Genomic DNA, 24,496 nt, shown 5'->3' on the forward strand with positions numbered 1-24,496 from the left:
ATATTTTAAACTATTAACTGTTCTTGTACCCCGATGGGTAACTATTTTACAGTTTCACGATACCGTACTCTAATGACGGCGTCCTCCTGTTCCTTCTTTGTCTTCAGACCCGTCCGGGTCCTCTTGCTCCTCCTCACACCGCAGCTCCTCCTCCGTCAGGCGATGTACATGGAGGGCGTAGGGTCCTTTGGCACACTTGTGCCGGGTGAACGTGACCTCGTCCCCTACGTACAGGTCACGACCTCTGTGTCCCTCCGGCAGATGGCTTTCTACGTCTCTGCGGGTTACAAAGACGTCGCCGGGGGTATGATGGTCTCTTATGAAGCCCCACCCATGCTGCAGGTTGAATTTAATCACAGTCCCGGTGGTACGGGGACCATGTGCTGCACGGGGGTTCCTCCTGGTCCGGCTCTTCTGCCCTGCGCTCTGTTCCTGCAGCCGCTGCTCACGGATCCGCCTCTCTTTCCGCTCTTGCTCGAAGGCTGCCAACTGCTGGCGGCAGCACTCCACTCGCTCTGCTGCGGCTGCCCGCGTTTCTTGAGTGAACCCCATGAGGTCTCCTCCGGTGGGGTCCCACTCGAATTGTGCTTCTTCTAGCGGGAGCGGGGTTCTCCTGACGGGCTTCGGAGCCGGAATCAGGGGCTCGCACAGGGGCCTTGCTCTTTGGAGTTCCAGTTGGTAGTACTCCTGGGGCCATACAAAGGGCTGCCCATCCAGGCACGTGTGCTGGGCAATTAGATCTTCGCCCAGGTGCGGCACTCGAGATGTTGAGGGCGCGTTGATGGTAGCGGCGCCCGGGTCGACCAGTCCTTGCGACCAGGCTTGGGGCACCCTAAAGGTAAAGGGCACCGTAAGGACGGCGGCGCCCGGGGGTACTCGGCCCTGCGACCAGGCCGGTGGCTCCGCGGAGGTAGGGGGCGCTGTTGGAATTGCGGCGCCCGGAGGTACTAGACCTTGCGACCAGGCCGATGGTATTTCCTGCTTCGCCGCGCTCAGAGTTGAGGCGCGTGACGTCACAGGGGTCGCGGCCGCGGCTTCTGCTTGAGGCCTAGTCTGGCACGGTGACGATGCAGCGACGGGCACGGCAGGGGGAATTTCGGGCTCTGCGACGGGGAGCTGGGACAGGTACACGGTTTCTCGGCTCGGGGTAGAGACGTCCCCTTTACCTGCCTCCGTCCGTTCAGCTCCCTTCTCGGCGCCGTCTCCGGCCTTCATTCCTCCTGCGCCATCCTCAGAGGCGGTCTGTCTCCTCGTCTCGGGCGGCGTGCTCCGCTGACGGGTTCCGGTCTGCTGGGCCATCTCACGGCTCCACTCCGTCGGCGTGTCTTGCTGCACCTGGGCCATCCTCCGTGCGAGGCCCTCCAGCGCGGTCTGTGCACACTCCCGGTCTCGGGGGAGCTGTGCTGGGATCTCCACTAGGCCTAGTGGGGTTGTTGCTTGCAGCAGGCTCCTGACCACTGGGTCGGTGCTGCCTGTCTCTCCCTCCATCTCCGGGTACGCTCTCTCCAGACTTCTTGTCTCCGGGTGCGCTCTCTCCAGACTCCTCCAGGCTGCACCCATCTTCGCTCCTTTGTTCTGTCTCCGCCCACATTGAGGGTGGTCCCGGGGCAACTTAGTGATTGTCAGTTCCAGGGGCAGTTCTCTCACGCTGATGGACACTTCCAGCATCACAGTCTCTGTTGGTGGGCGCGGTTTCCGCTTTTGGCGCCATTCTTCGACCTGGCCCACGATGGGAGGTGGCCTTTTGCCACCCTCTGGCACGCCCATAATGGCGTCCGCTCTTCCAAGGCGGGAAATCTTTGGAAATGGCGGGAATCGTCTCCCAGTGGCGGGAAACTCCATGGATGGCGGGAAAAAGCTGCAAATGGCGGACAACCGGCGGGAAACGACCAGTGATGGGGTCCGTTGGCGGGGACCCTCCGGAACCGGCGGGAGACTTCTTTTTGAGGTAACGGTGAACTTTTCTTCAGGCACGCAGTACCCGGTTGTTGCGGGCACGTTATCCTGCCGACTACGCCAAAGTTGACGCGCCCCCTGGGCCAGTGTTGTTTGGGGGATACCCGGAGCCGGATCAGATGGGGGTTGTAGTCTCCGAGTGGCGGTGACCCGGTCCGTGCCCAGGGTGTCAAACTCCGTGTGTGGCAGTCTTTACAGATGTTGTTAGTGTTCTTTAGTGTCGACTACGCCACCCGTTGATTTGCGGTCAATACGGCCGCCGCTGCAGCAGGGTCCGCTGAGGCTGGTGGTGTGTGTGCAGCTTCCGGTAGTATAACCCCCAACGGGAGGGGTATAGCCTCAGGGGGTCAGGTGTAGTGGTGGTGCAGTGTGGATGGTAAGAAGACTCAGAGTCGGGCTGTGCAGTTCAGGGTTTTTACTTACTGCTGTTCTGTTGGTCACTCTGGCCTTGAGTGACCGCCCGAGCCGTGCTGCGTCCACCAGGTCCTGGACTCGGCCAACCCCCAAGCAATTCTGGAGCGTGGTCCTGAGCTCCCTTTCTGACTGTCCTCTCTACTGGCCTTTCTCACCAGGGGTCCACTTATGTCCGGATCCCTCGGGCCTCTTGGTGGGTGCACCTCTTCGGGGTTCCCTGACCCTATACCTGGTGTGCCTTCCTTGTGGACTTGGTGAGGGGCTGCTCCACATGTAATGTCGCAGCCTCCGGTTCTTAGCTGAGGGTTGTTCCTCTCCTCCACTAATTTGGGATCCGGTTCCCTTGCGTGCCAACCCTTCACCCTTCTGGTCTAATTCTGGGTTCTTGGGGTTCCTTCTTCTCCCCCTCTGGGTCCTTCTCTCCTCCTCTCTCTCTCTTCTCTCTGCAGGCGCTCCTGGACCTCTCTCAGGACTGACTGACTCTCTACAGAAGACTGACCGACCGACCCTCTACAGAAGACTGACCGACCGACCCTCTACAGAAGACTGACCCTGATCTAAGATGGTTCCCACCTTATATGCTCCCTCTATGTGTGAGCTCAGGTGACCAGCACCCAATGAGCTCCTAGCATTACCCAGACTGCTCCTGCTATCTGCCCCTACACTACTGGGATGTTCCACCCCCCTCCCACTCCAGCCAGGGACAGACACTGTCGTACCTGCACATATACCTAGTGGGAGTACCATTGATCTGTCCCCCGGAAATGGGATGTATGTAGTGTATGCAGCTAACTGAGCTCAGTTCCACACTCCATCCTTACCCGGGAGTGGAATATCACACCTCTGGCTTGAGGTGCAATACCCCTGTAGCAGCCGAATCCTCAGGGTGCTACAGATGCATCAAGCACCTTCTGACCTGACACAGACTGAGTGCCTTCTCGCACACCACTGACAACACCACGTCCACGTCCCTTAACAAGAGGGAAAATGGCCTGGTACGTGCTTGGTAGCAGGCAGTAGGAAATGTTTGGACTACTGCTTTGAGTAGTGCACTAAACGCCTTTTTAAGTGGACTAATGTGGGCAGAAGGCAGGCTGTCACCCCAAAAACAGCAGGGAAGATGGCCTGGTGCGTGCTTGGTAGCAGGCAGTAGGAAATGTTTGGACTACTGCTTTGCGTAGGGCACTAAATGCTTTTTTAAGCGGACTAATGTGGACAGAAGGCAGACTGTCACCCCAAAAACAGCGTGGAAAATGGCCTGGTGCGTACTTGGTAGCAGGCAGTAGGAAATGTTTGGAGTACTGCTTTGCGTTGGGCATTAACCGCCTTTTTAAGTGGACTAATGTGGGCAGAAGGCAGACTGTCACCCCAAAAACAGCGTGGAAAATGGCCTGGTGCGTGCTTGGTAGCAGGCAGTAGGAAATGTTTGGAGTACTGCTTTGCGTTGGGCATTAACCGCCTTTTTAAGTGGACTAATGTGGGCAGAAGGCAGACTGTCACCCCAAAAACAGCATGGAAAATGGCCTGGTGCGTACTTGGTAGCAGGCAGTAGGAAATGTTTGGAGTACTGCTTTGCGTTGGGCATTAACCGCCTTTTTAAGTGGACTAATGTGGACAGCAGAAGCCAGGCTCTGACCCCTAAAACAGCGGGGAAAATAGACCGGTGCTTTTAAAAATAAAAAGGCAGCACAATATGCTACTACTCTGTGTGCTGAAAAGATATTGCTTTGCCTCTGACAAGAGCTGTTTTAAGATGGACACTGGAAGAATACTTTAACCTCTCCCTACCTAATACACAATCTCTCCCTCCCTGTACTCTGACTTTGTTGTGAGTCTTCAGCTCTGAAAAGAGCTATTTTTTGGTGTTATTATAGAGCTAGTGAGCGGCTCCTTTAAACTGTCATTGCTCGAGTATCTCTCCCTCCCTACTCTACACTGAACTAGTACACACTGCAGGTAGCCCTGAAAAGGGCTTTTGTTTTATCAAGAGGCCTAAACACTCTCCCTAGCAGCTCAGCGATCTCTCCCTATGTTTGTAGAATGCAGGCTCCAGACGCAATGTGCACAAAATGGCGGCGGCAGGGCTTAAATAGACCCTATGACGCTGGGCGGCCAGCCAATCACAGTAATGCCACAGCCAAGATGTCTGTGGCATTACTGTGATTGGTTAAGAAGCCCAGCATGTTTAGTGGCTGCAAAGGAGGCGCCAAAACTGCAGGGCGGGACATCCGAATATAGCGAGGTGAATAAACAAATATTTGCAATATAACGAGTAACCCGAATACCGTACTATCCGTGCGAATAGCGAATAGTAACGAGTACACTCTCTCATCACTAGGTGTGACCAATCCATCCATTGCCTTTATACTAGTATCAAAGCATGAATTATTCTCTGTACACTTTCACATAGTTTTTGAAGGAAATAGGCAGGGAGTTGTTCCAATCATTTTTGGACTACTAACTACAGATCTTCTGTGAATGTCGCTTACACAAATCCTTGTCTCTCTTCATGTAATCCCAAACAGACTGGATGATGCTGAGATCAGGGCTCTGTATATTGTATAATGGGCCCCAACATTAGCTTCCACACTGTATAATGGGCCCCACATTAGCTCCCACACTGTATAATGGACCCCACATTATCTCCCACACTTTTAATGGACCCCACATGAGCTCCTATAGTGTATAATGGCCCCCAAACAGTATAATGGGACCCACACTTTATAAGGGCCCCCACAGTAGTCCCTATAAAGTATGAGGCCCTCCCCCCCACATTGTACACTGGTCTCTCATTGTTTATGATACCCCCACAAGTTTTAATTAAAATAATAAAAAAACCTCATATACCCACCTAAGGATTCGGGCAGACCAACACACTGTCATATCGCCGATGCACTGACAGGACGTCAGAGTCCCGGCACGATGACATCACCACACTGGGACTTTGACATCCTGGACATGCGTCGGCGATATGACAGTTGGACGGCAATTGTAAAGGGCGCTGCCAGCAGCAGCTCTTGATGATTTGCGTGTCCAAATGCATTCAGTGTGGCAAAAGCAAAACATTCCTCAGACAACCATTAATAACCTCATTGATTGCAGCCAAGGCGTGTAAGTGTATGTGTTTCTGCATGTGATGTTCATACTTGATATTGAAAACACATCAAGATTTTTTTTAAAGGTTCTTTCCATTTTTTTTTCATCATTTACGTATCATTAACATGTCTGTCTATCCTGAAATTTCCATAATTCCAAACACTTTTTCTTCTTGGTGTTTCATTTTCAGTATTGAGAAGCATAGATATATTAATGAAATATCTCATAAAATATGACCTGAAGTTCAGAAAAAGACAGCCTAGGTTATGGCTATAATTTACCTGTAAAAAACATACTCTCCACCTCTCAATGTTCTCATTTGACATAATTAGTGATAGGGTTAATGTGCCACTGATTATTACTGTAGCTTCTGTAGAAATCAATAAAGGTGGGTCTCAGAACGCTGGCCAGATTAGATAGTTGTCTGCTGCTTGGAAAGGAAATTAATACCCGGCTTATCACATAGACAGTTATAAATCATTAGACATCAGGGGAATATAAATGAAGTGGCTCATTAATGCTGATAAATACACAGACGGCTTACATGGACACCAATGTGACAATGGCTCAAAGGTGCAGTCCCTTTCTTTTACTGCAAATCTATAGGAAACAAATGACCCATTTTCTCAGTATTTGTATATGAAGGTATATACATACAGACATATCAGGGCTGTGTATATCTGGGGTGCAGTTATAGCAGATTGACATGGGCCCTAATGGCGAATGGAACCCAAAGACTCTTTTGACACATAAGGAGGCACCAGTATTATGAATGGCATCTGCTACTGTAGGTGGGGGTCTTTTATACATATTTTGCACTGCGGTCTTAAAGCTCAGCACAGAAGTGTGGAAATATTAACTGGAGTTAATAGATCCACATAGTGCTGTGTAATATATCTTCAGTGTTTATTTAGGCAGCACACTCTGGCTGACATCATCACAGGTCCTTCTGCACTTCTATGTTGCTGCCTGCTTATGATTGGTCAGCATCATACAGGAGGCAGAAGTACACACCCCCAGTGAAAACTATCTTACAACCCCCACTTGGACTTAAAGCATAACCGTCATTTTAATTTTTATTTCATTAATCAATATTACACAAGAAAATAAGCATCTTTGTAACATCTTATCTGAGAGATTTGCTTTTTCTCTGCCAGAATTGATCAGTCATTATTGTAATTCTCAATTCTGAGGTAAAATCTGTATTCAGTGAAGACAGACCTACCCATTACTGAGATAGAAGATGGAAACTGCTACTGCTAAGATTCTATCTAGATAGGAGGGGAAGGAGGAGGGAGCTCTGATTCTAGCTCTTCCTCCTCCTGTCTCCATAGAAGCTCATCCGTAGCAACTGTCATCTATTATCTCAGCCGAGCACATATAAAATAGACTTTAAAAAAGGCGCAAATAAAATAATGAATTGGGTGTAAAAAAAGTTAAAGGTGCAAAACACAAAACTAGACAAAAAACAGGCACAAAGGCAATGATGATTCGGGGCCTAAGCCTATTACAAATTATAGAGGATGCAACCACAACCTATTGCATCTTCAACCAGGGTCTTTGCTAGGGGTCTCAGAAGATCATCAGCTCAAGCCCCAAAGAATATGTCACCAAATACACCACCACCAATTGAATAAGTTTTTACCTCAGATAGTAATAATGCCCCGTGTGCTCTTTTTGAAGGTTATAAAACCCCAAGTGCCCCTTCAAACAATAATGACTCTTGAATGACCCTGAAAGCCACACGTGTCTCCTTAAAAAGTAATAATGCCTCATGTGCAACTAATAATGCCTCCATTTAAAACTAATAAGATCTCCTGAGGGCCCCGTTCACAACTAATAATGCTTCTGAATGCCTTTGAAATATAATATAAAAAAAACAATGAGGCTTATACTCACCTAATCCTGATTCCATATCCATCGCAGCCTCTATCTTCTCTTCTGACATGTATAAACAAGTGGCCGGCACAGGCGGCACAATGCGGTGTCATCATTGCACCGCCTGTGCCGAGATACTGATGTCTTCTAAGCTGAATGCACGCAGCAGCCTGCGGTCTACAAGGTGGGGAGCAATAGGACATGGAGCTTGTGGCTCTCTTCTCTACCTAGGGATTGAACTATAACTGTCATGTTGATGTTGAAACTTTTCAAAGTAGTGTTCATCAGAAATCTTAGACACCAGGAAAACAGTTTGGGGACAGAGTCCTGGACCTTGGCACTAGCACTGCCGCTGGCAGAACCATATTTCTGTCTCCTCTAATGTCCTCCCATCTCCTAACTTCAGGCAAAAGTACCTCCTTAAAAGAAAAGTTGTAGGTGCTAACTCAACCACAAGGTCTACTTTACTGCTGTTTGGAGATCCCACACGTGTCTTCTGGTAGGCTGTTGAACAATGGTTGTCGTGATCTGTCTGTGACTGGCTGGTCTTGACAATTGTTACGTGAGTTGTAAGCATACAGACAGGGTGAAGGAGACACGTGTGAATTCCTTGATCCAATAATGATACTTAATTATGAGCCATTTATTAAACAAAACTCAGGTAATTGGAAAATAGCATGCCAAGTACACTCCTCCCTCTGAGAGCCCATTCGGACATTCAGATGGGCCAGAAAGGTGTGACATGACTTACTTTTCTGCTGCTCTAACTCCTTTGATACTTGAACAGGTTGATTTCACCCAGGGATGCAGCATTTTTTATTAGCCTCTTGATCAGTGGCACTATGATGGTTGGAGGTATTTTTAGCTATAAGTCACACCCAGTAGTTTAACCTTGATACGGAATTGTACAGATGGTATATTCTAGTCTGTTTCCTTTAAAACCATTAGAGCTTATTTTCATTTTTTTGAATCGAGATATTGAAGCAAAGTGTCCCAACCGGGGCGGTAGATGTTAGGTTATTGATTTTAGCAAATGTAATGATTTAGATATGTATCTAGACTGCAGGCCTCTATGTTTAAAATGGGCAAGCTAATATCTGTTGACAGTGAGGAAAAATCAATAATTAAGTGCTAGACAAACTTTGCATGGTCCTTTGATCTTAAAGGGTGACAAATAACCTCCTTCGACCCGCAGATGTCAACGTGAAAATCCAAGCTAGCCAAATCGGGTCATTAAGTGAACAGCATTGGTGGCCAAACCCTTTATTCTCGTCGACTCTGTTGACAATTAAGAAAAATCAGTAATTAAATGCTAGACAATCTTTACATGGTCCTTTGATCTTAAAGGGTGACAATTAACCCCCTTCGACCCTCAGGTGTCATTGTAAAAATTGAAGATAGCAAAATCATGTCACTAAGTGAACAGCATTGGTGGCCAAAACCTTTTCAACCTACAAGTGTCAACGTGAAAATCCAAGATAGCCAAATCAGATTACTTAAGTGAACAGCATTGGTGGCCAAACCCTTTACTGTGGCTAAAATTAGAATTTTACGCCTGTATTTAACTTTTAATGTACTTACATCTTGGCTGCATCATTGGTTCAGATATCAGGGTCTAGTGAAGAGCTCCTTTATAGTTGAGAACTAGATCTTGTATTTGTGCGGGTGCTTGCAGACTTTTTGAAAACAAAATAACCTTCTCTGCAACTTGGAGATGGGAAAGTGTAGGGCTGGACAGCATATCTACCACTATGATGCTGCCCTACACTCAGAGAAGGGTTCTACCGGAGGTGCAGTGCTCATCTCGCCTAATAGTTGACGCTGTATAATGTATTGTCTTCTAGACATGCTCTTTTAATTGAGAGAAGTTGGTGGTGGGTAACACCACTTTATCTCAAAAGGAAAGAAAGTACAGGAACAGTTCAAGTTTAAAGCTCCTCCATTCTCCTTAGATATAATTCTTCGATCAGCAGCTTCCCTCCCGACTCCATCGTACACAGGCAGGGCAAGCTCTCCTGTGTTGTCTATGAGAGCGGCTACCAGAGGTCTTTGGCTGTGGCTTATTTCTTCGAGAACAAAAGGATCGGCAGTCTGACATTGAACCTGTCAGATCCCTCTAGCCCCTGCCATCTATTAGGGGACAGTCAGGATGCCTCCCATTTACATTAGAATGTTGGCCGAATTTGTCAAAATCCATGGGTTCACCCTACACAGCGGTGTTTAAATGTAGCGCCAAGATCGGTGATTGGTCGCGGCTGATATTTAAATGTGGCGGCCAAATCGGTGATTGGTCGCGGGCAGCGCCTGCGACCAATCAGCGATTTTTAACACAAATGTCCGGACCTTTGTAGCACCATGCGGATACTGTGGGGACATCAGCGGCGGGATACTTCTGCTGCGATCGGCCGCTCATCTCCCAGCTGCTCGCAGCGGAAGTAGCCGCACAGGCAGCGGCGCTGACATCCATGCGGAAGGGAGGACCGGGGAGCGGCGCTGCGGGTCAGTATACTTCTGCTGCGAGCAGTCGCTGATCTCCCGGATTATCGCAGCGGAAGTAGCCGCACAGGCAGCGGCGCTCCCCGGTCCTCACCAATTGCCCGCGACCAATCACCGATTTGGCCGCCACATTTAAATAGCGGCCCCGACCAATCACCGATTTGTGTGCCACATTTAAATACTGCTGTGCTGATTGGTCGCGGACGCCAGACGCGACCAATCAGCGAGATTGGCGCCAAATTTAAACAACGCTATGCTGATTGGTCGCGGCTGGCAACGGCGACCAATCAGCGAGATTGGCGCCAAATTTAAACAACGCTGTGCAGATTGGTCGCGGACGCCAGACGCGACCAATCAGCGAGATTGTCGCCAAATTTAACAACGCTCTGCTGATTGGCGCCAAATTTAAACAACGCTATGCTGATTGGTCGCGGACGCTGCCCGCAACCAATCAGCGATTTTGGCGCCACATTTAAACACTGCTGTGCTGATTGGTCGCGGACGCAGACACGACCAATCAGCGAGATTGGCGCCAAATTTAAAAAACGCTCTGCTGATTGGTCGCGGCTGCCAGCTGCGACCAATCAGCGAGATTGGCGCCAAATTTAAACAACGCTCTGCTGATTGGTCACGAACGCCAGACACGACCAATCAGCGAGATTGGCGCCAAATGTAAACAGCGCTCTGCTGATTGGTCACGGCTGCCAGCCGCGAACAATCAGTGAGATTGGCGCCAAATTTAAACAATGCTCTGCTGATTGGTCGCGCACACCAGCCGCGACCAATCAGCGAGATTGGCGCCAAAATTAAACAACGCTTTGCTGATTGGTCGCGGATGCCAGCCACGACCAATCAGGGAGATTGGCGCCAAAATTAAACAACGCTTTGCTGATTGGTCGCGGATGCCAGCCACGACCAATCAGGGAGATTGACGCCAAATTTAAACAACGCTCTGCTGATTGGTCGCGGCTGCAAGCCGGGACCAATCAGCGATATGGCCGGCAAATTTAAACCCCGCTCTGCTGATTGGTCGCGGTGGCCGGCCGCGACCAATCAGCGATTTTGGTGCCAAATTGAAACACCGCTCTGCTGGTTGGTCGCAGTCGCCGGCCGCGACCAATCAGCAGTATTGGCGCCAAATTTAAACCCCGCTCTGCTGATTGGTCGCGCCCGGCGGGCTTTACTGATTTGTCGCAGTGGCCGGCCGAGACCAATCAGCGATATTGGCGCCAAATTTAAACACCGCTCTGCTGATTGGTCACGGTTACCGGTCGCGAATAATCAGCATCATTGGCGCCAAATTTAAACACCTCTCTGCTGATTGGTCGCGGCCGTGACCCATCACCATTATTGGCGCCAAATTTAAATACCGCTCGCCTGATTGGTCGCGACCGCCAGCCGCAACCAATCAGCATTATTGGCGCCAAATTTAAACCCTGATCTGCTGATTGGTCGCGACCGCCGGCCGTGACCAATCTGCGATATAGGCGCCAAATTTTAACACCGCTTTGCTGATTGGTCACGGTTGTCGGCCTCGACCAATCAGCGATTTTGGCGCCAAATTTAAACACCGCTCCGCTGATTGCGCCCGGTCAGCCGCATACATATTCTAGAATACCCGATGCGTTAGAATCGGGCCACCATCTAGTATGTAATAGATCAGGAGAGCACAACCTGTGACCCGGAGGACACATGCAGCTCACAATGCCATTCTGTGCGCTCCCCTCAACCATATGGACAGAAAAACGCTTGTCTGATAAGTTAACTATACAGGTGCATCTCACTAAATTAGAATATCATCAAAAAGTTAATTCATTTCAGTTCTTCAATAAAAAAAGTGAAACTCATATTATATAGAGTCATTATAAGCAGAGTGATCTATTTCAAGTGTTTATTTCTGTTAATGTTGATGATTATGGCTTACAGCCAATGAAAACACAAAAGTCATTATCTCAATAAATTAGAATACTTTATAACAGCTTAAAAATGTTTTTAAAATCTGAAATGTTGGCCTACTGAAATGTATGCTCAGTAAATGCACTCAATACTTGGTCTGGGCACCTTTTGCATCAATTACTGCATCAATGCGGCGTGGCATGGAGGCGATCAGCCTGTGGCACTGCTGAGGTGCTATGGAAGCCCAGGTTGCTTTGATAGCAGCCTTCAGCTCGTCTGCATTGTTGGATCTGGTGTCTCTCATTTTCCTCTTGACAACACCCCATAGATTGTCGATGGGGTTAAGGTCAAGCGAGTTTGCTGGCCAATCAAGCACAGTGATACTGTTGTTTTATACCAGATATTAGTACTTTTGGCAGTGTGGACAGGTGCCAAGTCCTGCTGGAGAATGAAATTTCCTTCTCCAAAAAGCTTGTCGGCAGAGGGAAGCATGAAGTGCTCTAAAATTTCCTGGTAGACGGCTGCGCTGACTTTGGTCTTGATAAAACACAGTGGATCTACACCAGCAGATGACATGGCCCCAAACCATCACTGATTGTGGAAACTTCACACGAGACCTCAAGCAGCTTGGATTGTGGCCTCTCCACTCTTCCTCCAGACTCTGGGACCTTGATTTCCAAATGAAAATTGGAACTCTGGGACCTTGTGGAGTGTGTCAATGACTGCCTTCTGGACATCTGTCAAGTCAGCAGTCTTCCCCATGATTGTGGAGCCTACTGAAACAGACCAAGGGACCTTTTTAAATGCTTAGAAAGCCTTTGCAGGTGTTTTTTGTTAATTATTTTAATTTACTGAGATAATGACTTTTGTGTTTTCATTGGCTGTAGGCCATAATCATCAACATAAGAGAAATAAACACTTGAAATAGATCACTCTGTTTATAATGACTCTATATAATATATGAGTATCACTTTTTGTATTGAAGAACTGAAATTAACTTTTTGATGATATTCTAATTTAGTGAGATGCACCTGTAGGTGAACAGTTCGACACACAGAAGAGTAGTCGCAAGAAGCGGAGGAGCAGGGACTGGCAAGTACTAAGTACTAATGTTGTGAAACATTAGGCAGTAAGTACAAAACCCATAACCTATTGTGGAGAGCCATGTACATGCATGACCTCTTCCTCTTTACGGTAAGTTCAGTTTTTTTACGAGGATTTAGAGGCGTATTTTACTGCAAAATCCACATTAAAAAATTGCTTCAAATATTCTGAATAAGCTTTTCATTGGCTCTACTGGGAAATGTTGAGAATAACGTAAAAAGACCCTTTCCCATTATAATCAATCGGAAACGCATTAAAAAAGTACTTGATGCAGTATTTAATATGGATTTAGGAACAGAATCGTCCGTATTTCTAAATCTTCGTCTAAAAACTCTGAACATATTACGAGAGTGCTGATTGGTGGAGGTCAAAATCCTATAAGTAGAATTAACACCTATCAGACATTTATAGTATATACTTTCAATATACATAAATGTAATAGAAGGTATAGCCCCTTTAATTTTTAGTGCGGCCCTCGGATTGGTTCAGTATGACAATGTGTCCCCTGTATTAGATCAATGGCGGTTCCCATAAAAATTACCTGGACTTAAAGAAGGCGTGCACTACTTTTTTATTGATGCCCTATCCGTAGGATAGGACATCAATGTTTGATTGGCCGGGGTCCCACACCCAGCACCCCCACCGATCAGCTGTTATCGGTGTCGGCAGCCGCCGACTGGAAGTACTTACTTGCGGTGCTTGGCGGTCTAACTGTACTAGCCGCCACGGGGTACTGCACATCTGCCTCACTGTGAATTGAATAGGAGGTGGATGTGTAGTACCCGCGGCGGCCACTACAACTAGACGGCCAAGCACCACATGTAAGTACTTCCGGCTGGGTGCAACCTCCACCGGCACCAATACCAGCTGATTGGTGGGGGTGCCGGGTGCGGTATTCCTGCCGATCAAACATTGATGCCCTATCCCATGGATAGGGCATCAATGAAAAAGTAGTGGACAACTTCTTTAAATATGGTCAAATTAGAAAAGCATAGCAGTCTCTGTAGTCTTCCACAGTGTTATTTTAGGTGCACAACATTTAATTCTGTCATATACCAGCCATCCATGCAATCATTACTACATACAATGGAGAGGGCTTGGCAGTAGGACATATCTGGAATAGGATGGTGGTAGTAGGGCGTCATGTCAAAATCAGGTATTGGGTCTTGTTGAGAATGTCCCTTTATGAAGGATATTTAATAAATTTTTCTCAGTAGGTAAGGGCTATATATGCAAGGCATGCCTTATAAGATGGTCATTATCAACGTCTTATGTCAGAGAAATGAAAGCAAAACTATTGTGTAATATAACCAAGTGAGCGAATGTAAACTGTGCTGCCATAATGTGGTACAACCTGTGGATCATGAAGCCATATCCTAGACCGTCGAGCATAAAATACTATACCTGTAAATGTTATATTGACCATAATTGGCCTATGTTTGGCCATATAGTTATAACACACCCGCCATTTCTTTGGAAGGAAGACAAACAAAGGTTTTATATTGGCCTATTATACAGAAATGAAAACCATATATAGAGTCTTAAAAGTTAAATACAGGCATAAATGCTAATTGTTATGCTTTCACTAAAGCGGGTAAATTAAAATTTTGGCAGAATGGCGGAGGCTTTCTAGGATATAATAAAAATCTCATTTTTTTATTTTCATGTTCATTCTTTGGCTTTAGCCAGAATAAAGGGTTTGGTCCTCAATCCTGTTATAGAAGGCCACATCCACAGACGGTGGTGCTCCAGCTCAAAATGAAAAAGTTTTCTAGCAAAAAATGGATTGTTAAAGAGAACCAGTCAGCAGCATTTTACTAACTAAAGTACAGACAGGGCCATATTGGCGCTGTCATACTGATTAAAAATGATACCTCGGGTGAAGAAATCTGTTTTGTAGATTTTCTTTAATCTATGTTTGAAGTTTCCTTGTATTCATATCTTCGGGCATCGGGGCGGGACTGTGGCTAGGGTCTTCACCTTTGTTCCGACACCTCTGCTGTGTCTGGGTGTCTTTTCTTCTTCTTCATTTAAAATTTTACGCCAGCGCCGTACTAGCTGCGGGCAGTGCTTGTGAAGATTGATCGATTGGTGGGCTTCAGAAAAATGGTGGCTGCGCATGCGTAGATTGCTCAGTGCAACCAACAGCATTTTACTGAAGCCCACCATTAGTCCTAGCCACGGGTTGCACTTGAGCAGATCGCTCAGTGCCACTGGCGCCATTTTACTGAAGCCCACCATTAGATCAATCTGTGCATGCGCTGCCCGTGGCTAGGACTAATGGTGGGCTTAAGTAAAATGCTGCTAGTGGCGCTGAGCAATCTATGCATGCGCAGCCGCCAGCACCATTCTCCTGAAGAATTCCAAGAGCTCAATCTGCACAAGCACCGCCCAAGGCAAGGACGGCGTGGGCACGAAATTTTAAATTAAGAAGAAGAAAATACACCCAGACACAGCACATAAGGCAAAGCAAAGCTGAAGACCCTACTCACAGTCTCGCCCCGATGCCCGAAGATAATGAAAATTCAAACAAGGATTAAAGAAAATCTACATAATGGATTTCTTCACCTCAGGTATCATTTTAATCACTATGACAGCGCCAATATGGCCCTGTCTCTACATTACTTAGTAACATGCTGCTGACAGGTTCCCTTTTAAAGGCAAAACCATCTTGGTATATTTTTGGAAGACGTTTTAAGATACTGTGTTACATGTCTCTTGTGTTTTCTTCTAGGTAAGACAAGAACAAAAGATAAGTACCGTGTTGTATACACAGATCATCAACGTCTTGAATTGGAGAAAGAATTTCACTACAGCCGCTACATTACAATACGCAGAAAAGCAGAGCTGGCAGCCACATTGTCACTAACAGAGCGGCAGGTAGTTCTTACAATATGTCTTCAAAGAGTTCTGTTTCTACATCTTTAACCTACCTAAAGGTTCATCTACACTTGTATTTTTCTCATGGATTCACAAAGAATTTTTGATAAAAGAAATATTGTGAAAAGCTCCATGGCATACTATGTTACAAAACAGAGGCATAGCTATGAGTTCAGCTCAGGGTGGTGGCGAAACATCTGAGTGGGCCCCTAACCGGGTAACCCTGATTACAACTACAATGGAGCATCCATGTCGTGGGTATAGGGCAGTGTTTTGCAAATTCCAGTCCTCACAGTCCCCTAACAGATCATGTTACAGGATTTCCTTAGTATTGCACAGATGAGAGAACCTCTGGCAATTTCTGATGCCTTGATAATAATTCAATCACCTGTGCAATACTAAGGAAATCCTGAAAACATGAACTGTTAGGAGTCCATGGGACACACAGGTAAAGGGGAACCAGGCGGTTTCTGAAAATAAATCTCTATACAAAGACAAACACCAATATTATTGCCATATGGTGACCATATACTGTAGTGGTAGATACCAGTGCTGCAGAACACTTTATTATTATTATTTATTATTATAGCGCCATTTATTCCATGGCACTTTACATGTGAAAAGGGTTATACATAGCAAAAACAATTACAATAGTGTTAAACAATACAAGTCAGCAACTGGTACAGGAGGAAAGAGGACCCTGCCTGTGAGGGCTCACAATCTACAAGGGATGGGTGAGGATACAGTAGGTGAGGGTAGAGCTGGTTGTGCAGCGGTGTGGTGGTGCGGTGGTTACTGCAGGTTGTAGGCTTGTCGGAAGAGGTAGGTCTTCAGGTTCCTTATGAAGGTTTCCACGGTAGGCGAGAGTCTGATGTGTTGGGATAGAGAGTTCCAGAGTAGGGGGGATGCATGGGAGAAATCTTGTTTGCGATTGTGGGAAGAGGAGATAAGAGGGGAGTAGAGAAGGAGATCTTGTGAAGATTAGAGGTTGCGTGTAGATAAGTATAGGGAGACTAGGTCACAGATATATGGGGGAGACAGGTTGTAGATGGCTTTGTATGCCAGGGTTAGGGTCTTCAACTTGAGCCTCTGGGCAATGGGGAGCCAGTGAAGGGATTGACAGAGGGGAGAGGCTGGGGAATAGCGGGGGGGCAGGTGTATTAGTCGGGCAGCAGAGTTTAGGATCGATTGGAGGGGCGCGAGAATGTTGGAAGGGAGGCCACAGAGCAGGAGGTTGCAGTAGTCTAGGCGGGAGATGATGAGGGCATGCACAAGTGGTTTTGCAGAGATATTTTTGAGTTGGAGAGGGCAGGAAGTGGAGAGGGTTTGGATATGAAGTTTGAAGGAGAGATCAGAGTCAAGGGTTACTCCGAGGCAGTGAGCTTGTGGGACTGGGGAGAGTTGGCAGCCATTAACTTTGATGGATAGGTCCAGAGAGGTAGCTCTGTGTGTCATCAGCACAGAGGTGATACTGAAAGTCGTGAGATTCTATGTGCTGTCCCAGGCCAAAGGTGTAGATGGAGAAGAGCAGGGGCCCTAGAACTGAGCCTTAGGGGACACCGACAAAAAGGGGGCGAGATGAGGAGGTGGTGTGTGAGTGGGAGATACTGAATGTCTGTTCTGTTAGGTATGAAGAGATTGAAGATAGGGCCAAGTTCGTGATGCCAAGAGATGAGAAAGTCTGTAGTAAGAGGGAATGGTCCACTATGTCGAAGGCAGATGAGAGGTCCAGGAGTAGGAGGACGGAGTAGTGTCGCTTGGATTTGGCGGTTAGTAGGTCATTGGTGACTTTAGTCAGGGCATTTTCAGTGGAGTGATGCTGTTGGAAGCCAGATTGTAAGTGGTCGAAGAGGGAGCATGAGGAGAGGTGGGAGGACAGTTCAAGGTGGACGTGTTGTTCCAGTAGTTTTGAGGTATAGGGGAGAAGTGATATGGGGCGATAGCTAGTCAGAGAGGATGGGTTGAGGGAGGGCTTTTTGAGGATGGCTGTGATTGAGGCATGTTTGAAACATGTGGGGAAGACACCGGTTGTTAGTGACAGGTTGAAGAGGTGGGTTAGGGTTGGGATGAAAACTGTGGTAAAGTTAGGGATGAGGTGGGACGGGATGGGGTCAAGTTCGCAGGTGATGAGGTGTGATTTTGAGAGTAAAGAGGAAACTTGATCTTCTGTAATGGTGGAGAAGTTGGTTTTGGAGGAGGAGGGTTGAGTAGATATGAGGAGGGGATGAGGGGACATTAGGCAAAATCTTTGTCTGATGTTGTCGATCTTCTGCTTGAAGAATGAGGCAAACTCTTTAGCTGAGATGAGAGGAGTGAGAGCAGGCACTGGGGGACGGAGGAGAGAATTGAAAGTGTTGAATAGCTGTTTGGGGTTGTGGGACAGGGAGGATATGAGAGATGAGAAGTAGGTTTGCTTTGCTACAGTGAGTGTGGACTTGATAATAATGAGGGATTGTTTGAATGCGATGAAGTGCTCGTTGTAGTGAAACCTTTTCCATCTCCGCTCAGCAACCCTGGAGGCCCGTCGCAGTTCTTTAATCAGGTTGGTGTGCCAGGGTTGCCTATTCAATGTGCGAGGGGCGACCAAATCGAGAGCTGCAGCTGTTGTGGCATTATATAAAGCAGCAGCAACATCTGCATCATGTAAGGAATTTATGCCTGTAAGAGGGAGGAGGGAATCAAAGAGTGAGTGTAGGTCAAGGTGTTTGAGATTTCTGCGAGGGTGTGCAAGTTTGTTGAGTGAGGATTGTGGACATGGAGAGGAGAGGGCAGAGAATGTAAGTAAGTTGTGGTCAGAAAGAGGGAAAGGAGAGTTAGAGAGGTTAGATAGGGAACAGAGGCAGGTGAAGATGAGGCCTAGTGTGTGGCCATCTTTGTGAGTGGCTGCAGCAGACCATTGAGCAAGGCCAAAGGAGGAAGTGAGGGATAGGAGCTTAGAGACAGATAAGTGGGAAGTGTCAATGGGGATGTTGAAGTCGCCCATGATGATAGTGGGGATGTCAGTGGAAAGGAATGCAAGAGATTACAGTACAGTTATAGATGATGACTTACAGCTGATGCTCTAGCATCTCTAGTCTGTAAAAGAACCGGCAGGGTCTGTTGCAGTTTTTAGTTGGTTACCTATTTTCCCAAGTGAGTTGCTACACTATCATAACAAGCCGGTCATCACTATGGCAAGTGATTGGCTGCAGCATCACATTTCATTGTCGTAAGGGAACAGGAAGTGCAGGGACAATTTAAAGAGAACCTATCACTTGCCATAAATATGTAAAGTTTTTTACCTGGTGTAAATGCCACTATTCTCATTAATCTTGAATTGTTTATTTTTTAACCTGTGCCTCTCCTTTTCTGAGCTATGACCCCTCCATCTCTATATATAAAGCTAATCCTTTTGGTCAACTGGCCATGGTCATCAAGAAGACTCCTATAGAGAAGAGTTTGGAACAACACCCACTTGGCTGAAAAAACAAGATTTACTAACAATAAAGAGGGGTCATATTTTAGGAGCAGGATCAAAATAAAAACGATGCCAGATTCAGGAGAACAGCGGCATTTACATCTGGTAAAAAATTACATATTTACACCGTGTGCAGAATTATTAGGATAGCAACTATTTTTATCATATCATCATTTTTTATGATTATTTTCCAACTCGAACCTGTATAAACTTGAAGACTGGGCGAAGAAATATCTGAAGACAGATTTTTAAAAAAGTTTTATGGACTAAAGAGATGAGTGACTCTTGACGGACCAGATGAATGGCCCGTGGCTGGACAATAACTGGAAAGGACCTCCTCTTCAACTTAAATGTCTGCAAAGGGGGGTGGAGAACTGCTATGGGCTGGTAATATTAAAGATGAGCTAGTTGAACCTTTTCAGGTTGAAGATTGACTCAAAATCAATTCCTAAATGTGCTACCAGTTTTTAGAAGACACCAAAATTAATCATCAAAAATACAAATTGCCTAAAAATTGTGCACACAGTGTATGGCAAGTGACAGGTCCTCTTTAAGACTAACGAGCACTGTTACGAGCACTGTACTTGTACCTTTTATGTACTGAATATCTGTTTTTCTCTTTTCTATAGGTAAAAATCTGGTTCCAAAATCGAAGGGCAAAAGAAAGAAAAGTAAACAAGAAGAAGATGCAACAGCAGACTCAACAGGCTACCACCACCACGCCGACACCCCCCACTGTCGGCACCACCGCGGGGTTGGTCGGCATTTGTAGTAGCAGTAGTAGCAACAGTAACATGGTATCGCCAACAGGACTGACTATCAAGGAAGAATATCTCTCATGAAGTCTTGAGACTTTCAGACACCAGAACTATGGAAAAGGCCCATCACTAAGGGTGATCCACACAAAGAAGCTTCTAGGGAAATATATAAATGCGTCTGGCACATTTTGTTGTGAGGACCTTTTACTTTTTTAAAGAACTGGTAACATATGTTCCACCACAACAAGAAGAAGCAGTTATCTATGCCTGCTTCTGGACTATATCTAAAAAATGTATGTGTAACTGTATATTTAAAGAAGAAGGAACATATAATCTATGGCTAGAATTATTTTTTTTTATCATGTACATTTTTTTTTCTAGTTTCTGCAATGAGTGTTGGCACTGTAAAAATTTCTAAAACTTTCTCCTACTTTAGAGCCAGAGAAAAGATGTGATAGAAATCACACAACCTGATTGTTCTTTTTCTATAAATTAAGGTCATTGTCATCCCAATTGTCTATAATACACATTATTTGTATGTTTTTAACTTTGATTAAATTTCTTGTTACTATTTTATGCAGGTAAAAGTTTGCACACAGTTTATTCTGTCTTTGTTTTAGCGATAGAATAAAATAATTTAAAGGTAGAACTTAACTCTTGCACTTCCCCTTTAAGGATTGATAATTTTTTATACATTTCTTAAAAGGCCATAGCTGGTGGGTCTGGTGGGGCATGTGCCTTGGGTTCTGGCCATCTAACTACAATTTTGGCTTTAAACGTATATTGAAGCAAAACTAGAAATGGTTAGGTCCATTTTTCTCCTAGGAACTTGTATTTAATGAGGTGTTACCACTTTTGTCCCCAAGTAGCATGTTAAAGGATGTAGACCAGAACTCGGAAAAGGATTAAAAATACTGGCTCATGGGCCGCCCCATGCGGGTGCTCTTCCCCACATGAATCTTGATTTCACCGTATCTGCAGCCTCAGGATGCAGATAGCGGTGAACTGAATATAATGGTGGAGAAGGGACCCGCTGGCTCCTTCTTCTACCAATCAGTGTGTGCAACTGAGACACGATGACATCACTACATCATGTCTACTGTGTGGAGTGTTAGTGAACACAGCAAAGACTGGAGCAGGATGCTGGGGAATGGGAATGAGGTATGTGTTTTTATGTGTGTGTGGGATATGTGCCTCTATATAAGGGGCTATGTGAGGGCTCATAATGAATATAGGGAGGCTATGTGAGGGCTCGTACTTTATATAGGAGGGCTATGTAAGGCCTCATACTCTATATATAGGGGGGCTGTGTGGGAGCTTTTACTGTATATAGGTAGGCAGTGTGAGGGCTCATACTATATAATGGGGGATATAAGTATTTGATCCTTGCTGTTTTTGTAAGTTTTCCCACTGAAAAAGACTTGAACAGTCTATAATTTTAAGGGTAGGTTAATTTTAACATTGAAAGATAGAATATCGAAAAAAAAATCAAGAAAATCACATTGTATAAATTAGATACATTTTTTTGCATTTTTCACTGAAAAATAAGTATTTGATCCCCTACAAACCATTATGAATTCTGCCTTCTACAGACCAGTTAGACGCTCCTAATCAACTCGCTACCTGCATTAAAGACACCTGTCTTACTTAGTCACCTGTATGAAAGACTCCTGTCCACAGACTCAATTAATCAGTCAGACTCTAACCTCTACAACATGGGCAAGACCAAAGAGCTTTCTAAGGATGTCAGGGACAAGATCATAGACCAGCACAAAGCTGGAATGGGCTACAAAACCATAAGTAAGACGCTGGGTGAGAAGGAGACAACTGTTGGTGCAATAGTAAGAAAATTGAAGAAATACAAAATGATTGTCAATCGACATCGATCTGGGGCACCATGCAAAATCTCACCTAGTGGGGAATCTTTGATCATGAGGAAGGTGAGAGATCAGCCTAAAACTACACGGGGGGAACTTGTTAATGATCTCAATGTTGCTGGGACCACAGTCACCAAGAAAACCATTGGTAACACATTACGCCTTAAAGGTTTAAAATCCTGAAGTGTCCGCAAGGTCGCCCTACTCAAGAAGGCACATGTGCAGGCCTGTCTGAAGTTTGCCAATGAATACCTAGATGATTCTGTGAGTTATTGGGAGAAGGTGCTGTGGTCAGGTGAGACAAAAATTGAGCTCTTTGGCATTAGCTCAACTCGCCATGTTTGGAGGAAGAAGAAGGATGAGTAAAACCCTAAGAACATCGTCCCATCCGTGAAGCATGGTGGGGGAAACATTATACTTTAGGGGTGCTTTTCTGCAAAAAGGACATGATGACTGCACCGTACTGAAGGAAAGATGGATGGGGTCATGTATCGCGAGTAGTGATGAGCGAGTATGTTTTGTTAACCCTTTCGCCGAGTATACTCGGCCAAGCACCGAGTATTTATAGCGTGCTCGGGCATTAAGTTTTCGTCGCTCCGTGAACATGATTTGCAACTGTTTGACAGATTTAATGCATGTGAGGAATGCTGGAAAAACAGGCATTCCTCACATGTATTAAATCTGTCAAACAGTCGCAAATCATGTTCACGGAGCGATGAAAACTTAATGCCCGAGCACGCTATAAATACTCGGTGCTTGGCCGAGTATACTCGGCGAAAGGGTTAACAAAACATACTCGCTCATCACTAATCGCGAGATTTTGGCCAACAACCTCCTTCCCTCAGTAAGAGCATTGAAGATGGGTCATGGCTGGGTCTTCCAGCAAGACAATGACCCAAAACACACAGCCAAAGCAACAAAGGAGTGGCTCAAAAAGAAGCACAGTAAGGTCATGGAGTGTCCTAGCCATTCTCCAGACCTTAATCCCATAAAAAACTTATGGAGGGAGTTGAAGCTCCGAGTTGCCAAGCGACAGCCTCAAAATCTTAATGATTTAGACATGATCTGCAAAATTTCTCCCGACATGTGCGAAAACCTCATCATCAACTACAAAAAATGTCTGACTGCTGTGCTTGCCAACAAGGGTTTTGCCACCAAGTATTAAGTGTTATTTGCCAGAGGGATCAAATACTTATTTCTCACTGCAAAATGCAATTAAAATTATCTAATTTATACAATGTGATTTTCTTGATTTTTTTTTTTGGATATTCTATCTCTTAAAATTAACCTACCCTTAAAATTATAGATTGTTCATGTCTTTGTCAGTGGGCAAATTTAGAAACACAGCAAGGGATCAAATACTTAATTCCCTCACTGTATACGTTATTTTTGTGGGGCTCAGACTGTATATATGGGCAATATGGGCAGCACGGTGGCTCAGTGTATAGCTTTGCAGCGCTGAGGTCCTGGGTTCAAATCCCACCAAAGACAACATCTGCAAGGAGTTTGTATGTTCTCCCCGTGTTTGCGTGGGTTTCCTCCGGGTTCTCCAGTTTCCTCCCACATTCCAAAGACATACTGATAAGGAATTTAGATTGTGAGCCCCAATGGGGACAGATACCATAATGTCCGTAAAGCCTCATACTTTATATAGGAGGCTTTGTGAGGGCTCATTCTGTATATAGGGAGGCTAATACTATATATATATATATATATATATATATATATATATATATATATATATATATGTATGTGGTTATGTGGTGGCTCTTGCTGTATATAGGGGGGCTGTGTGTAGATTCATACTGTATACAGGGAGGCTATATGGTGGTATATGGAGTGTTAGAATACTTAAAGGGGTTGTCCACTACTTGGACAGCCCCTTCTCATTCCTCATGTTTGGCCTTGTTAAAATAAAAACACCTATACTCACCTCCCGTGCAGATGTCGGCACTCACGTTCCCGGGACTCACATTAGGTTGTTATGTCACGTGAGCCCTGTGCCCAATCAGTGATCGCATCACTGTCTCTGCCTTGAGACAAATCGAACATCAAGAGGAAGTCAGAGAGCAGCAGCAGCCCTGACTTCCTGTTCATGTTCAATACATCCAAAGGCGGGGATAGTGAAGCCAGCACTGTTAGGTGCAGGGTTCGTGTGAAGTAGCAACCTTACATGAGCCCCGGGAATTCTAGTGCCAACACCACTGGAACGGCGCCAGCACGGGAGGTGAGTACAGATGTTTTATTTTAACAGGGTCAAACATGAGGAAAGAGAAGGGGTTGTCCAAGTATTGGACAACCCCTTTAATTCTGCTCAATGTTAACTGATGCAATTAATATTAATATAAAATAATATTTATAATTAATGTGTTAATATTAATATTGAGCAGAATTAATTTCAGTTTATTGGTTTTGCCCTCCACAACAGTCATGTTCTCTCATGTAGCCCCTCGGGAAAATTAATTGCCCACCCCTGATGTAGACTATTCTTAGCATAGGCAAGTTTCTATTAGGTCTCTACTATATTCAGGAATCTGCTACCTTTGAGGCTAAAGGCCCCAATGCACATTACATACTTGATCGTTCAACCAATAGCTATTTTTCCCACGAGAACATAGCTTGCTTGTTACGTCCAAGTATCTTTTTGTTCTCTATGAGAGAGCCGTTGCCTAACTTTACTGTCA

General features: G+C 45.7%; 1 protein-coding gene across 3 annotated transcripts in view; it reads left to right on the forward strand.

Moving 5' to 3' along the window:
- The window catches only part of CDX1 (caudal type homeobox 1), a 98,297-nt gene extending 77,775 nt beyond the window's left edge, over positions 1–20,522 (forward strand). For all 3 annotated transcript variants that reach the window (XM_073649786.1, XM_073649787.1, XM_073649785.1), the window contains 2 exons: positions 15,575–15,720; positions 19,807–20,522. In XM_073649786.1, coding sequence (XP_073505887.1) covers positions 15,575–15,720; positions 19,807–20,019 — 359 coding nt within the window. In that variant the 3' untranslated portion in view covers positions 20,020–20,522. The remainder of the gene's footprint in view (positions 1–15,574; positions 15,721–19,806) is intronic.
- Positions 20,523–24,496: the final 3,974 nt, after the last annotated feature.

The sequence above is a fragment of the Phyllobates terribilis genome, unplaced genomic scaffold, assembly GCF_046119375.1.
Source record: "Phyllobates terribilis strain yellow unplaced genomic scaffold, ASM4611937v1 Scaffold_10__3_contigs__length_209671492, whole genome shotgun sequence".
NCBI lineage: Eukaryota > Metazoa > Chordata > Amphibia > Anura > Dendrobatidae > Phyllobates > Phyllobates terribilis.